Consider the following 15,810-nt stretch of genomic DNA (forward strand, 5'->3'; position numbering starts at 1 on the left):
GCACAGAGAATATAACTAATGTTTTATAATAACTTTAAATGAAGTATAATCTATAAAAATTCTGAATCACTATGTTGTACACTGGAAACTCATATAATAATCAACTATACCTCAATTTTTAAAAAAAGATTCTACTGTGCCATTACAACTTTCTGTTGTCTAGAGTCACTTATTCTGTTTATCTTGTCTCTTATGCTTTTAGTTGTCTTTATAATTCTGGTCCTCCTGGTTGCGTGTTTATGGAATAACAGATCAACAATCTTAGTAACTGAGCTGGTGTCTTCTGTTGCTGTATATTTCCTCTGTTTCCCTGTATCTGTTTCCCTGAGACAGAACATGAAGGACTTTTGGCAGTAGGGTTTTCTGGCAGGCATTACTGTAGGGTGAGTGTGTGGGTGATTGTTGGGGGAAAGGGGAAAGGGTGGGGGGAGGGTTTATAAATGTCACAATAACAAAAGTTTTATTCTGGGATGTCAACACATTAAACACCCTAGATTTCTCCTGGGGACTTACTGGATTTCTATAGAATAAGCCTTCTTGGTTTTGCTGTGTGTGTGTGTGTGTGTGTGTGTGTGTGTGTGTGTGTGTGTGTGTGTGTGTTGCTTGTCTGGAAGTAAGTGCCAATCACTCTCCATTTTGAAGGTAAAGGGGTTAGGGGGTGACTGGTACAAGCTTCTGCATAGACAGACCTTCTACAAACGCCCTTGTTTTTAGGTCCACTTTCCATGTCTGTCTCAGCACTTGCTGGTTATGAGTTCAGAGCCTCTGGGATCTTGCCAGGAAGACTGGCTTTCACTCCCATTGCCTGCCTTCTGGGCTATGGCTTCCTCCACTCTGCTGAGCAACCAGTGTGCTGTCATTTACTCCTAGAAATTTGTTGAAATCTCTACACTTGCCACCCCTCTTCCCCGCCATTCTCTTTGCTGTTATGTGTTCATATTCCTATTCTGTCATTTTAATGAAGCTCTCAAAAGGAAAGGGAACAACCACTTGTGCTCGCACTACTGTCTTGAACTTTAACATGTTTGCATGCTTTGCAAATCTTCAAGGCATTTATTTGTTTGGGTTTTTTACAGCTGCTTTTTTGGGGGTGGGTGTACCACCGTTAGCGGTGAGACCTCGTTCTGCTGAGCCCCTTGATGTGTTTTTGTATACAAATTAGTATCAGAGGCTGAGGAAAACTAAACAGCTTTTTATAATAGAGTAAAACAACCTGGAATTTCTGTGGCAATCTGGGGGAGAAGGGGTTAAGGACAGCGATGGGAAGAAAGAAGAGCAGGGACTTCCCTTGTGGTCCAGTGGGTAAGACTCTGCACTCCCAATGCATGGGACCCGGGCTCAATCCCTGGTTGGGGAACTAGATCCTGCATGCTGCAACTATGAGTCCGCATGTCGCAACTATGAGTTCTCACGCCTTCGCATGCCACAACGAAGACCCTGCGTGCCGCAACTAAGACTCAGCACAGCCAAAATCAATAAATAAATAAACTTTTTTTAAAAAAAAAAAAGAAGAGCAAGTTAGTCACACACCATGATGTGACCTCTCCCCAAGATTCCCCATCTCTTCAAGGGATTCTAAACGCACAAAATGCTTGGTATGACAGAACTTCTCAGGGAACCCAGGAAGGTGCTTAGTTCTGTGATAAAAGGCAAATCGGGACACAACAGATGATGAAATGAAATTCATGTTTTATGGTAAGACAAGAAAAATTAAAATAACATTTTTCTTTTTTCCTCCTCCCTCCCCTTTAGTGCACCTGCACTAACCAGACCTCATTAGGAGATAACATGCCTTCTTAATCTCATCAAGGGTCATAACTCCTTGGGAGATAACGTTCCTTCTTAATCTTGTAAGGGCCCATGATGACCCATGACCCGCTACTTGCTTTGTACACGTAGGTCTGGATTGTGTAAACTGTCAATAATACGTCACTTAATGTACAGCCCTCTGTCTCAGAAACCTATATGACTGAGCTTTGACCTCTAACGGGTGGAACAGTTCCCAGAGCTTTCTGAGAGGCTGTTTCCGGGTCATAATACCCAGCTGGGCTCTAATAAAATTTTCCACTTCTTTCTTAGATCGACTGATTAATTTTTTTGTCAACACAGAGAAGGACTGCGCAGACCACAGGAACCTCAGGCAAGAGACCATGAGAGCCTAAGGGCCAGGAATCTGCAGAAATTGTGGCAGGTTTGGACTCTCCCGTGCTGTGGCTTTGGCAAGGCTCTGAGGCAATCAGAGAGCTCTCTGTGGGTTGGGAGGCCCCAGCTGGCACCTGGCTTCTATATACACGTTCCCGACTTACTTGCCCCCTTTAGTTCATACTCCACACTAGCCTGGTGTTCTTCCTAGAGGGTGAATGCGATCATGCCATCCCTCGGCTCTAAAATTCTCTACTGTCCACAATCTGAAATTCTTTATTCTGGCATCCAACACCCTTCATGACCTGGCCTCCAACTACCTAACAAGCCTCATCTCCTCCCCACACAGGACAATCTTCAGTACCTCAAATGTTTCACCGTTCCCTAAAACACCAAGGCTTCCCTTCCGTCGGAAATAGCCTTCCTCTTCTTTACCTAGTAAACACTTACTCATTCTCCAAGACCAAATTCAATCCCTCTCTGTCTTCTCCTCCCCTGCAGAGTTAGCCATCCCACCTGTGTTCCCCCAACACCTTGTTCAGAAGGGAGTTTCTCTTCCTCTGAGTTCCTCGCAGGAAGGACTGTGTCTTACTCACTTTTGAGGCCCAATGACTAGTACAGGCCAGGTTAGGGCCCTCCCCGGGGCTCCTACAGCGCCCCCCCCCCCACCGCCCCGGGCACAACTGTAATGACACCTATCATCCTGCCTTGGAACTCTGGGTTTAAGTGCCAGTCTCCTGCACTCAAAGGGAGAAACTTGGGAAAACAGAGTAGAAATTACTTTTTTGAGAGGGAAATTTATACTTATAAAGGAAATCTCCATTTGTTAAGGGTGTCTACCTCACAGCACTTGGAGGAGGAGATGACTAAATCTTAAGAGAATGTTATCAATGGAGAAGGCAGAGACTTAATCTGCATAACAAACCTTACCTTTGTTTACCCTGCTTTTCCTGGTAACTTCCCATAACTGCCTTCCCCTCCCACCTTCACCTTTCTTTATTTCATATTTGGCTAAAGATGGTTTAGGCCACCTGGGCAAGTTAACTCATTTTCCCTGGGTGTCTCCCAGGTATATGTGAGGTATACACATGAATAAACTTGTTTTTCTCTTGTTAATCTGTCTCTTGTTACAGGGGTCTCAGCCAAGAACTCTGAAGGGTAAAGGGACAGTTATTTTTCACCCCCTACAAGGGGGACAGCTACCTGGGGCCGAGAGGCTCCCCCCCTCCCACCTGTCACTGGCCCGCTACTGCAGGTGAAGGAGCTCTGTGGGCTGTACCCTGGTCTGGCGTCTCAACCCAGGACTTGAGCGCATTATTGGTGGAAATTAAACCCAGGGTGGGAGCCTCAGGCCAGTAGGTTGAGGCCCTGGACAGTGTGCCCGCGCAGGGGGAAGAGAAAGTCCTGCAGCTTCTCAGAGTCAGATAAGGAGAAAGGAGAGCAAGCCTCGCTTGTCCTCGGGTCCCAAAACACCCTGGGGACAAGAGCAGGACTCTGCACTGCCCTGGAGATGCCCTATGGGGAGGGAGAACAAGAAGGAGCTTCACGGGGCTGCAGCTGATCCCTCTGTCCTTGTCCAGACTTCTCCCCAGCAGACCTTACCCTCAGCAGCTTTGCCTTGGCTCTGTACACCCCACCTTTCCCAGGAGCATCAACTCCTAGGCCCAGCCAAACAACCATGAGAGAGACATGACAGAACTACATCCTTCTGGGATGGGACCGCTCTAAGGAGTAGCGGGAACTGACAGGGAGCGGGGCTCCAGGGAGCAAGGCTTAACGACCATGCGGTCATTAAGAAGGCATTAGTATGAGGCCTGGGTTGGTTACAATCCCAGGTGAGCCACCTAGTAGCCATGTGACCTTAAATGAGCAAGTCACTTGATCTAACTGAACCTCAAGTTCATCGTCTGCAAAATGGAAACAATAATTACCTTGCAGAATTGTGAAGATTTAGAAATTAGGCTCAATAGTAAATGCTGTTATAATCACTATTTTCCAATACCCAGACATGAGTAGGACTGGCTCCAGGCCTCTCCTCCAGGCTCTGACAAAAGCAACCCTGTCATTTGCCTGCACTGCTGTACTGTGATAGTGAATGGGAAAGAAGTTGTTACCCAAGCGGTAATGGGTTACTGTCTCCCTGTTGACGAGAGACTCTGGGGAAATGCCTAGATTCCAAGCAGCGAGTATTGGATGGTAGGCAGCAAGGCCTGTGGGTAAAGGTGCACGTGGGTCTCTCCTTTCATCTGGGATCTCATAGCAGAAGGAACCCAGAACTTTCCGAGCAGGAAGAGACCAGGCATGACTTCCTGTTCCAACAGAAGTTGGGGTCCAGGGGCTCTGCCTATGGCTGTACTGATGTCCCTTGTACCTTTCCTATCACGGGGGAGAGAGTTCAGGGGTCAAGCTCCTCCAGTGCAGAGGGAAGAAAGAGGGCCTGAACATAGGCTACGTGTGCACAGCTTTTCCCTTCTCCCTGCCTACCCCCAACCTCCCTTCCCTGTTCTGGACCCTGCCGGGCATCCAGTTAAAACTCCCTTAGGAGAGGCGGGGAGAACCTCCTGCTTCCTGACACATAATAGCCGCTTGACAAATGTTGGTGGGTGGAACTGAATTGCATGAAGGCCATAAGGTTGATGGGAGGGAAAGGGCTTCATTTGAATTCAGGCTAAGGGCAGGGAGCCTGCGGGTGGTCACCACACCAGGATCAAGTGCCGGGAGTTGATGAGGGCCTCACCCTTCCAGGTTTGCCTGCTGTTGAAACCTGACAGCCACCCCACATCAGAGAACACGGGAGCCACATCTTCACTGTCAGTATTCCTAGTAACTAGGAGGAAGAGAGAGAGGAAGGAAGTGGGGAGGGAGGAAAGAAGGGGAGAGGAAAGGGAGAAGAAAGGGAAGAGGAAAGGGAGAAGAAAGGGAAGAGGAAAAGGGAATGAAGGAGAAAATAAAGGAAGCTAGCGAAAAAGGAAGTCAGAGGGTGAATAAATGGACTAGTCAGGACTCAATAGCCTGGACCAACACAGAAAACCTAGCCTATGAACTTGGTCAAAAAAGGGCAAATGAGATGGGCCAGCAAGTTATGTCCCAAGATCAAAGCAGGTCCTGGGTCTCACTGGCAGCAGACTCCAAAAGAATCACAGCAGTTGTCACTAAGGCTCTGGGTCTGGAAGGATTCCCAAGCTCTCCAGAATGAGAGAACAGCACACCTAGCTTGGTAATGAGCAAAATGAAGAGCTGGCCTTGGAATCAGACGCACCTGATTGGAATCCCAGCTCAGCCATTAGGTCAGGTCATTTAACCCCTCAGAATTTCCTTATCTTGACAATGGGGATACTACTACTTTGCAGACTAGTCATGGAGATCAGAAATAATGGTGTATAATAACTGGCATTCAGTAGGTGTTAGATGGCAACTTCTTTTTAAAGTTTTATTTATTTTGGCAACATGGCATCGGGGATCTTAGTTCTTCAACCAGGGATCGAACCTCTGCCCCCTGCAGTGGAAGCATGGAGTCTTAACCACTGGACCTCCAGGGAAGCCCCTGGCAACTTCTATTAGTAGGGAGCAATTCATACATGCCAGTTGGGTGACTATATGTTTAAAATATTTTGTATGGAGATTTTCAAGGAGCAGGAAAATGTATATGAAATAAAAGTGCTTTGTAAACTGAAAAGGATCCTACAAAATGTCAGGGAATTGTTTGGGAAGTCGTCTTTTATGGTCAGAAAAAATACAGGCTTTGGGTTTGGGTAGAAGTAGGTTAGGTTCCTGACCCTGCCACTGACTTGCCATGTAAGCCTGTTTCTGCATCTGTCAAATGTGGGTAATTCTTACTTCACAGGGTTGTTGTGAGAAAAGGATGATGACTGGCATATCCCTTCCTGGGTAGGCGGCAAGATCCCATGTGATAGGTCAGGTCATCAGCAGTGCCAGTCACATTCTGCCAACTGGCTACAAATGAGGAGGGCCCCTCACTCTGGAAGAGCAGGGCTCCAGATTGGCAAGAGAGATAGAGAGGGGTCTTTTGTATTTGTTGGAGGAAATTTGGATGAACAATAAACCTCCATGCAGAAAACACTGAAAACTGCCACGTGGAGCCAGGCCTTCAGACGGGCAGAAAGCCAGGCACGATCCCTAACGAGCAGTTCAGTTAGGAACTGCACTACTGCTACTAAGGGCAGACCTTAGGTTCATCTTGTCCCACCCTTCACCCCCTATGCCCTGTCACTGTCATTTTTCCTAGGCACCGAATAAGTGTCAATCAATAATCAATCTAAAGTTGAAAAGGTTCTCAGGCTTGGCCCTGACATCCCACAGGGCAAAGGGTCCAGGGCTGTATCAAGAGGCCACACTAACTCCCACTTACAGGGAATCACTTGGTCCCAGGCCAGCCCCCTAAGTGGCACCTCCTTCAGAAGCCAGCAAGGTGAATGTAGTGAAAGAGCATCAGCTCAGAATCAAGGGAGGCCCAGGTCTGAACTCTGGCTCCGCCACATACCTGCTGTGCAACTTCACAGCGAGTGACTTCACCTTTCCTCACTTGCCTCATCTTACTCCCTTGCGGTTGCTGCGACAACTAAATGAGATAGAGAATGTGAAAGTGACCTGCAGAAGCCAGAGCATAGAGTGCATGCTCAGTTAATATTACTTCCTTCCCTTTCCCCTTCCTCCTCACAGACCTCAGAGTCAGCTGCTTCCTTTTGCTTTTCAGAGCAGCCACCCATTCTTTCTTGGAATTCAACTCCCTTCCAGAGTGGCTGTGGTGCAACCACCTCCCCACTTCTTCGATGCCCCCAAATAAGTACACGGGTCCTTTTCATTAAAGGGTTTTTACTGCTAACCCTGGGGAAACAGATGCACGTTGGGGCGGGGGTGACAAGTCACAAACAGGAGGGAGTGTGAGGGTCCCTGGATCATGGCTCCTTGAGGGCTTCCCTTTCATTCCGAAAGTAGGACTTCAGACCTCTTCTCTGGGCCAAGGGGGCCCCTTTCTCCCCTGCTCCTCCCAGCCCAGCTAAGGCACAGCAGGTGGGAACTAGTGGACCACCGCAGTGTGCCCTAAGCGGTCCACTATACACTATACTATACAGAGGACCTCCAGACAGTGATGCCCACCTCACAGGTACTTCCTCAAAGGCCAGGGGACGGTTGCCCAAATGATATGAGCATGTCCTAAGCCTACCTTATTTCTCTTTCACCCCAAGGAGGTGAAGCCAAGACGGGGTCCTCTGACTTTCTACCACAAGAAATCGGCCTGGAAAAAAAGTGAAGATTTTTACTCAGAGTCCCTTCTCAGGACTTCCTGGAGATCCTGGCTTCAGAGGCAACAGAAAACCATTCTCCAAAGTGGGAGGAAGGGCTTGAGGTCAAGGGGGCAGCAGGAGATCCTAAAGATCTTTCTGCACTAGGCTGGGGTCCCACGCTCTGCTCTCTCTCTTCCTCGCCCTCTTCAGCTGGAATCTTTCCCAGCCTGCTCTCCCTGGTGAGTTTTCTGGTGGCGGATGAGGTTGGAGCTGCGGGAGAAGTGCTTCCCGCACAGCGTGCACCGGTAGGGCTTCTCGCCCCTGTGGGTCCTCTGGTGCGCCCCAAAGTTGGAGATGTCGCTGAAGGTCCGCCCGCACTCGGCACACTCATAGGGCCGCTCACCCGTGTGGGTGCGGTGGTGCACGCCGAAGCTGGAGCTGTTGCTGAAGCTCTTCCCGCACTCGCAGCAGATGTAGGGCGCCGGCTCCAGGTGGGTCCGGTAGTGCACGGCCAGCGCCGAGCTCTGGCTGAAGCTCTTGCCGCAGATGTCGCAGCGGAAGGGCCACCTGCCCAGGTGGTCCTGCTGGTGCGTGGTGAGGTCCGAGTGCCGCCGGAAGCTCTCCTCGCAGTTGGGGCACTTATAGTGCTTCTCCTCCAGGTGGATGCGCTCGTGCCGGATGCGGTTGGAGCTTCTCGAGAAGCTCTTGCCACACTCAGAACACTTGTAGGGTTTCTCGCCTGTGTGGATCCGCTGGTGTGTTCTCAGGTTGGAGGTATTATTGAAGGTTTTGCCACACTGGGCACATATAAAGGGCTTCTCATCAGCCTCGGGCCTCGGATGAGCAGAGAGGTCCCCTGGCTCTCCAGCGGGGACAGTGACATCCTGCGGTGGCTTCTCTGGATAGAGCCCTTGTGGCCCCTCTGGTAGGCTTGCTTGCCCATGCTCTTTCTCCCCATCTGGGATCCAAGAACCCTCTGAGTCATCCACTCTCCATGGCTTATTACCCCGTTCCCCTTCCTCAGGCAGGTGCCGTTCTGGGCTCTGCTCCTTCTCACTGCCCATCTCTGAACCCTGAGAATGAACACAAATGGCCAACACCTTTATTCCTTGGGTCAGGCCAGACCCCAGGGAATCTTTCGTCCTGGTTGAAGGGGTGGGTATATACCATCCCTTTGGAACCATCCGTCAGAAATAACCTCAATTAACTGGAATACTCGGATAGAATGCCTTTACTTACTTTCAAGTGACAAACTTCCACAGATATTTAAAGCTACCCACCAGAGCAAAAAGAAGGCCCCAGCTTTGTCCAGCCCCAAAAGATATTTGTATGATTTGCACAATGTCACTTTTCTTAATACCACTAAACAATGACAGTCTAGACTCGAATTCACCTACAAGTAAAGGAGCTTCCATTTGGGTATGCGTTCGATTTTTCTGCCTAACTGTTAAGTTAACTGAAATTCCCATTATGTTTAATCGTTTCTGAAAAGGCTTCCTTAAAAGTATCCACCTATTTGCCTGTTTTCAAAATGAAGATAACAGAATCTCTAATTCTTGAGGCTCTCCTACTCGTTTACAAGGCCCAGCTTTGAATCCTCTTAAGTGTACACTCCTTCCCTTCCCCAGACCTCGCCATAGTCTAGCAAATAAAGGCTTAACATCTGGGTCCTCCAAGACCCACTGAGGGCCTAGGCTGTGTCTGTTCTGATTGGTCAGTACCCACTTCCACTCAAACACCACACACAGCAGTGCATACACAGACAGTCTCACACACAGACTCACACCACACACAGCCATACTCACCTACCAACACACTCAGCCACTCACAACACACATACATATCACGCAGTCACACATACGCAGTCACACACGTACATACCACACACACCCCTCCCACATATAGAGCCACATTCATGGCTATACAATTACACACCATACACACATCCAGCTATACTCACACACCACACACAGTCTCCCAAACACACATTCCCTGCCCCCCACACACAGTGCCCAACACAGGGACTACTTATGCAAACATCAGCAAATGCTTGCTAAGCTGCACAGACTCCTTTGAGTTCTGACAGCCAAGGACAGGGAATGAGGGGAAGAAAGTACTGATAAGAGGAGAGCGGTATTTCCTCTCAACCTTGAAGAAATAACAGCATTTCAAAAGGCAGCGTGGGCTGGTGGAGATACTGTACAGACTGACATGAACAAAGGGATGAGGGAGGGAAGCACAGACTATGATGGGGCATTGATGATAGAAAATGAAAGCTTCATAATTGCTCCAGGTGGGGTCTGGTAATGGAAGGGACACCGACTAAATTTAGGGTTGGATCCCTATAGTGACACATACTGTCTTTACAACTCTGCAAATTACTCAACCACTCTGAGCCTCAACTTCCACATCACTAAAATTGTGATACCAACAGACACAGCAGGACTTTGTTAGAGAAAATGCCTATAATATGCTCAGTGTAAAGTGTGGCAGTACTAGTCATTCAGTGCATGACAGCTGCTACTACAATTGTTGAAGACGCTACATGCTAGCCCTGTGAAGAAGGCAAGAATGAAAAAGATCCCTTACATGATCTTGTTAGGAAAGAAAAAAATTCAATTAAAAAATGGTACAGTACATATAATCTAAAATGTGAAATACGGACAGTACCTTAAATCTTTAAGGAGTTGGGGGTCAGCAAACTTTCTGTAAAGGACCAGAGAGTATATGTTTAGTAAATTTGGGGGGCCATAGGATCTCTGTTGCAGCTACTCAACTCTGCCATTGTATCATAAAAGCAGCCATAGAAAATCTGTAAATGATTGGGTATGTCTGTTTTCATAAAACTTTATTTAAAAGCAGGGCAGGGATAAAGATGTAGACATAGAGAATAGACTTGAGGACATGGGGTGGGAGGGGGAAGCTGGGGCAAAGTGAGAGTAGCATTGACATATATACACTACCGAAAGTAAAATAGTTAGCTAGTGGGAAGCAGCATCATAGCACAGGGAGATCAGCTCGGCGCTTTGCGATGACCTAGAGGGGTGGGATAGGGAGGATGGGAGGGAGGCTCAAGAGGCAGGGGATATGGGGATGTATGTGTGCATATGGCTGATTCACTTTGGTGTACAACAGAAACTAACACAGCATTGTGAAGCAATTATACTCCAATAAAGCTCTATTAAAAAAAACAAAAGGAGGTGAAGTATAATTTACCAATCTCTATTAGAGAGTGCTTTTTCAAGAATCTAGATAAGTGATGTGAAAAATAACAGGCTTGCTTCACCTTCAAAAATGTAAAAAAAAAATCAGAAACAATTTATTCCGATACTTATTCACTGTCTCCTGACCATCCTTTTAAAAATTACAACCCCTCCAAAAAAATAAATTAAAAAATTACGACCCCTTCCCCTTCACTCAGTCTCCCCTGCCCCACAGCACTTCTCAACTCCTAACAATGTTTTTTATGTCTATTATTTAGTATTGGCCTCCCCCTGCAAAACGTAAGTCCCATGAGGGCCAGGTTCTTTGCTTTATTCATTAATATAACCCCAACTCCTACAGCAGTGGCAGTCATACCTAGTAGATCCTTAATAAATATTTGCTGAACGAACTGAATGAAGGCCGGGCCTGTCTCCAGAACCCATTTCATGCCTGCTTGTGTCTATTCTCACCCACTATTCCTTAACAATCTCCTAATTCCTGCCCACTTCCTCCTTTATGCAACCACAGAATCTTGTACTTGCTTTTACAGTGATTTGCAATTATCTGTTTACATGTCTATTTCCACTATTAGTTTATAAGCAACTTGAGGGCAGGGACTGGGTCATTCTGGTAATCTCTCCAGCACAAGGCCTGGTGCTCAAAACTTTTTTTAAGTACAAGGGAATGGATATGATCTAATTTACTTCCTACCTCTGCCCATCCCACCTAGGGCTCCAACATCTGTCTTTATGCAATGAGCTACATGGCCTCCATTCACTACCAATCCTGCTATCCTGAGAACCCCACAATATACCAAGCTGTGACTCTACCCAGGGCTGAATGCTGGGTCAAAAAAGAGCAAAAAGATTTAAGATTATAGTCACCATCCTAAAAGAGTTTATGGTACAGTGCAGTGAAATAGGCCATGAACTCCAGAAACTCATACAGTGTAGAAGGTTAAGTTCCAGTGGAAGCAGGGAAATTGTAATTTGCCCAAGGGCACACAGCAAGTGAGTGGCAGAACTGGGAGCCATGCCCATTACTCCAAAGCCAGTGCTTTTAAGCACTACACCAGTATCGGAGGAAGAGGAGAGAAAGAGGGAAGGAAGAAAGAAAAGAAGGAACAGTGCCACGGTAGTTCTTATGACACAGGCATATCTCCCTGAAGAGCTCAGAGATGAGCAGCTTGACGGAAAAGGTGGTCTTTGAGCTATGACTTGCAGGATGGGTGAGCAACGTTGGGACTTACCGAGATGGGGAGCCCACCAACTACTGAGAAGACAGTGGCAGGTAAAGTAAAGAGGCTCTTACATATTACATTTCAGAGATTTCAGAGGAGAAAGGGGCCCATGGGGCTTGTCTTCCCAGGAGGCTCAGAGGTACAGGGAGGACCAAAGGTGGAAGGGACTGAGGCAGTGGTAAAGGAGCCAAGTCTAAGAAGTTAGCACCAGGAAGGTGGGGTTGTTGATCACTGATGCTGAAGGCCAAAGGCCTGGGTTAGAGGGAAGAGGCCAAGCTGGAAAGCGGTCTGAAGGGCCTTAGTTCGGGGTCTTTGGGATCAAGTCGAGAGCTGGCGGGGGAGGAAGGAGAGAGAGGAGCTTGTAAAGATCAGGGAAACTGTGTTAAAGAACTGGGAATTGTACAGGGCGGGTGGATAAGGGGTGAGAGAGAGAGAAGGACCAAAAGAGTCAGAGGGTCCGAGGCGACTGGTCAGGGGACCCGGCCCAAGAGGCCGGGTCGTGTGCAGCGGGGCGGAGTCTGAGGGCACAGGAGCTGGGTTCAGACTTGCCGACGGGCTTGGGGCCGGAGCGGTGGGAGAAAAGAAACTGACCCCAAATGTATGGTCAGTGGAAGCCGGGCTGGACTACTCAAAGGCCAAGAGAAGGGCGGGAAGGTAGTGGTTTGGGTCCAGCAGTCGGGTCGTGCAGGCCGGGGGAAGGGGTCAGGAGTTAGGGCGGAGGGACCACAGGGGCCCGTTTGCTCCCCACTGGGTCCGGGGAGCAAAGCCACAGCCCCAACTGCCCGGTGAGAGGGAAGGGGCCACGTTTAGAGTTCCCCGAGACGCCATGCGCGCGCCCTCCCGCCTCCCCGCAACCGCTACCCCGGGCCCGACGCCGACCAACCTAGCTCCAGCCGTACGGTCAGGGACAGCACCGCCTCGGGGCGCCGGGGGAAGGAGTCGGAACCGGAACCCTGAAAGGATCCGCCCTGCCTCTCCAGGACTGGTTCCTGAGGGTTGCCCTTCCTTGCTATTGGCTGTACTGGCTGCCACAAGGCAAGAAACTCGGGCAGGGCCGCCAGTAACCTTTGGCCTCGGGCGTGGCCTGCTGGGAGTTGTAGTCCTGTGGAAGATGGTAGCCGCAGAGAAGAAATTTGAGTTTAGAATTTAGTGGTGGAGACTGGATTCCCTCTAAGGTCGTCGGATTTCCTTCTGCGCTCTGGCGTTAAAAGCCCAACGTTCAGGGCCACCGGTCTGGGAAGTTGTAGACTATGTAGAGCTAACTAACCTACATGACCTCCAAGGGGTTATGAATTCAGAAATGCTTGTTTACTCTGAGTTGGCGACCGTTGATGGTCCTGTAGACACCCCGCGAAGCCAGAGTCCCGCGCCTCACTGGTGGTAATTTAAAGCCAAAGGATTGTGGAACTGGAAGGGAGTCTATTTATTTATATTGATATATAGTTGATTTACAATACTGTGTTAGTTTCAGGTGTACAGTATAGTGATTTGGGGTAGTTGTTTGCAGATTATATTCCATTATATAGGTTATTACAAGATATTGTGTATAATTCCCCGTATGATATAGTAAATCCCTGTTGCTTATCTATTTTTTGGATACTAGTTTGTATCTGTTAATCCTATACTCCTAATTTGTCCCTCCCCCTGGAAGGGAGTTCAAAGATCAACTAATCCAATACATTTGTCAGAGAAGCTAAATGTTCTCTGTCCAAGGAACCACCTCTGGTTTCCCAAAGCCCCTGCGCAGGGTTTTTTCTGAGTGCTGTTTAATTAAACCTGACTGTAGTTCATCAGTTCAGACACAACAAGACCACTAAGGCACATCCAGGATTAGGATTTTTTTTTCAGGTTTAACTTAAAAAAAAAAAGTCTAATTAATCAAATATGTATGCTAAAATTCTACACGCCTCTCATATCTTCAAGGTATTTCAGTGCAAAGAGAAAACGGTATTGTCTTCAGAGCTAGATACACTAGATTTATGCTCCCAGTTCTACTACCTAGCCATTTAGAGCATTATTTCCTTATTGTAAGGATTAAATGAGTCAGGACTTCCCTGCTGGTCCAGTGGTTAAGACTCCACGCTTCAGCTGCAGGAGGCATGGGTTCGATCCCTGGTCTGGCCTGCATGGAGTGCACTGCAGCCCCCCAAAAAAAGAAGAAGAAGAAAAAGAGTTAACATATGTAATGCTTCTGCCTCCATAAATGTCAGTTCTCTTTCCTGCTGGTAAGTTTCCTTGGGTGCAGCCAATGTGAATAATGTGAATTAGTTTTAAGACTGGGATATTCACAAAAGTATGTTTGAAATTTAATATGGATGAGTGAAATGTAAATACCCCATACACGCTATTACTTTATAAACTGATATAAATGAAATACTGAGAAGGCAGACGCAGAAATAAAGCTGTGGCTTTATTTTTAACTGTGGTTAAAGCTTGCATGGGTGGAATCAGGCTGTTCAAAACCAATCCCATAAGGTGCTCTTCTCTTACCAGCCCAAAGCCTTTCCCCACAACTTCTCGTTCACAATGAAAATAAGAGCATGCCAAACAATGAATAACAAACTTTTATTTAAGGACTGTACAAAAGCAAACAAAAAATTCCATTCAGGAGCTGTGATGGTTAATTTTACTGGGCCATAGGGTGCCCAGATATTTGGTCAAACATTATTCTGAGTATTTCCTTTAGGGGTTTTTAGATGAGATTAACATTTAAATCGGTAGATTGAATAAAGCAAATTGCTCTCCCTAATGTGGGTGGGCCTGATCCAATCAGTTGAAGGACTGATGGAACCAAATAGCTGACCACCCCCCAAGTAAGAAAGAATTCTTCCTGCCTGACAGCCTTCAGACTGAGTCATCAACCTTTTTCCTACTTTAGACTCAAACTGAAATATTGGTTTTTGGGTCTTAAGCCTGTCAGCCTTTAAACAGGAATTACACCATGGGATCTCCTGGGTCTTGGGCCTTCAGACTTGGATGGGAACTAAACCATTGGCTCACCTGGGCCTCCAACTTGCTGACTAACCCTGCAGATCTTGGGACTTGCCAGCCTCCATAATGGTGTGAACAAATTCCCTATAATAAATAAATATATATATTCTTCCTGCTGTGTGTGTGTGTGTGTGTGTGTGTGCGCGCGTGTGTGTGCGTCTGTATACACACATATAAAATATATATTCTGGGGCTTCCCTGGTGGCGCAGTGGCTGAGAGCCCGCCTGCCGATGCAGGGGACACGGGTTCGTGCCCCGGTCCAGGAAGATCCCACATGCCGCGGAGCGGCTGGGCACGTGATCCATGGCCGCTGAGCCTGCGCGTCCGGAGCCTGTGCTACACAACGGGAGAGGCCGCAACAGTGAGAGGCCCGCATACCGCAAAAAAAATAAAATAAAATACATATTCTGTTTCTCTGGAGAACCCTAATACATGCACTAAGAGAACTTCTGACAGACACATAGAGCCACTTTCTGTTGGGCAGAACTGTGTACCCATCTGCAAACTGATAGCCAACATCACCACAAAGAGGTCAGATCACATATGTGGTGTGACTTGAGAGTGATTAGGGTTCTTTCTGACACCCACACCAAAAAAGCAAGTTCATTATTTTATCCTCACACCTGGTCTACCAACTTCCTATGTGAGATCAATACTCTCTGATCTAAGAGGCTGTTTGCTCCACAAATAGTCAAGTTTTCCAATATTATGGTCTTATAGAACAAAAGCTTCTATACTGGTGGTTAAAACTGCCACTTTTTCTAGCTGGGCCTCTCTGAATCCCAGAGGGGATTCAAAAAGGCCAGCGCAACAGATGGCCTAACCCACTGCTGCCTTTTCAAGGCCACACACAGCTGAGCTGCTCTGTTTGAAGCCATACCTCCCAGCTTCCTCCTGGGGTTTTTCAGGATTACGGCTACCATGTTTAAAGTCCCCATACCTGGTTATCACCAAGTTAGCTTTGAAAACATGTACATTAGCACCGA

At 47.6% G+C, this 15,810-nt stretch overlaps 1 protein-coding gene and 1 non-coding gene across 2 annotated transcripts in view; both read right to left on the minus strand.

Annotated features, from left to right (window-relative positions):
* LOC111175691 (uncharacterized) overlaps positions 1–12,762 on the minus strand; it is an 82,206-nt gene extending 69,444 nt beyond the window's left edge. Inside the window, exon 1 of the transcript XR_002644787.2 lies at positions 12,716–12,762. This is a non-coding gene — a transcript (uncharacterized LOC111175691). The remainder of the gene's footprint in view (positions 1–12,715) is intronic.
* On the minus strand, positions 2,822–12,736 carry ZNF691 (zinc finger protein 691). Its single transcript, XM_089894805.1, has one exon. The coding sequence runs from the start codon at positions 8,570–8,572 to the stop codon at positions 7,595–7,597; it is 978 nt and encodes a 325-aa protein (XP_089750931.1). The 5' UTR covers positions 8,573–12,736; the 3' UTR covers positions 2,822–7,594.
* Positions 12,763–15,810: the final 3,048 nt, after the last annotated feature.

The sequence above is a fragment of the Delphinapterus leucas genome, chromosome 1 (genome assembly GCF_059928025.1).
Source record: "Delphinapterus leucas isolate spDelLeu-1000000601 "Yukka" chromosome 1, BTC_Dleu_Yukka2, whole genome shotgun sequence".
Taxonomy (NCBI): Eukaryota; Metazoa; Chordata; class Mammalia; order Artiodactyla; family Monodontidae; genus Delphinapterus; species Delphinapterus leucas.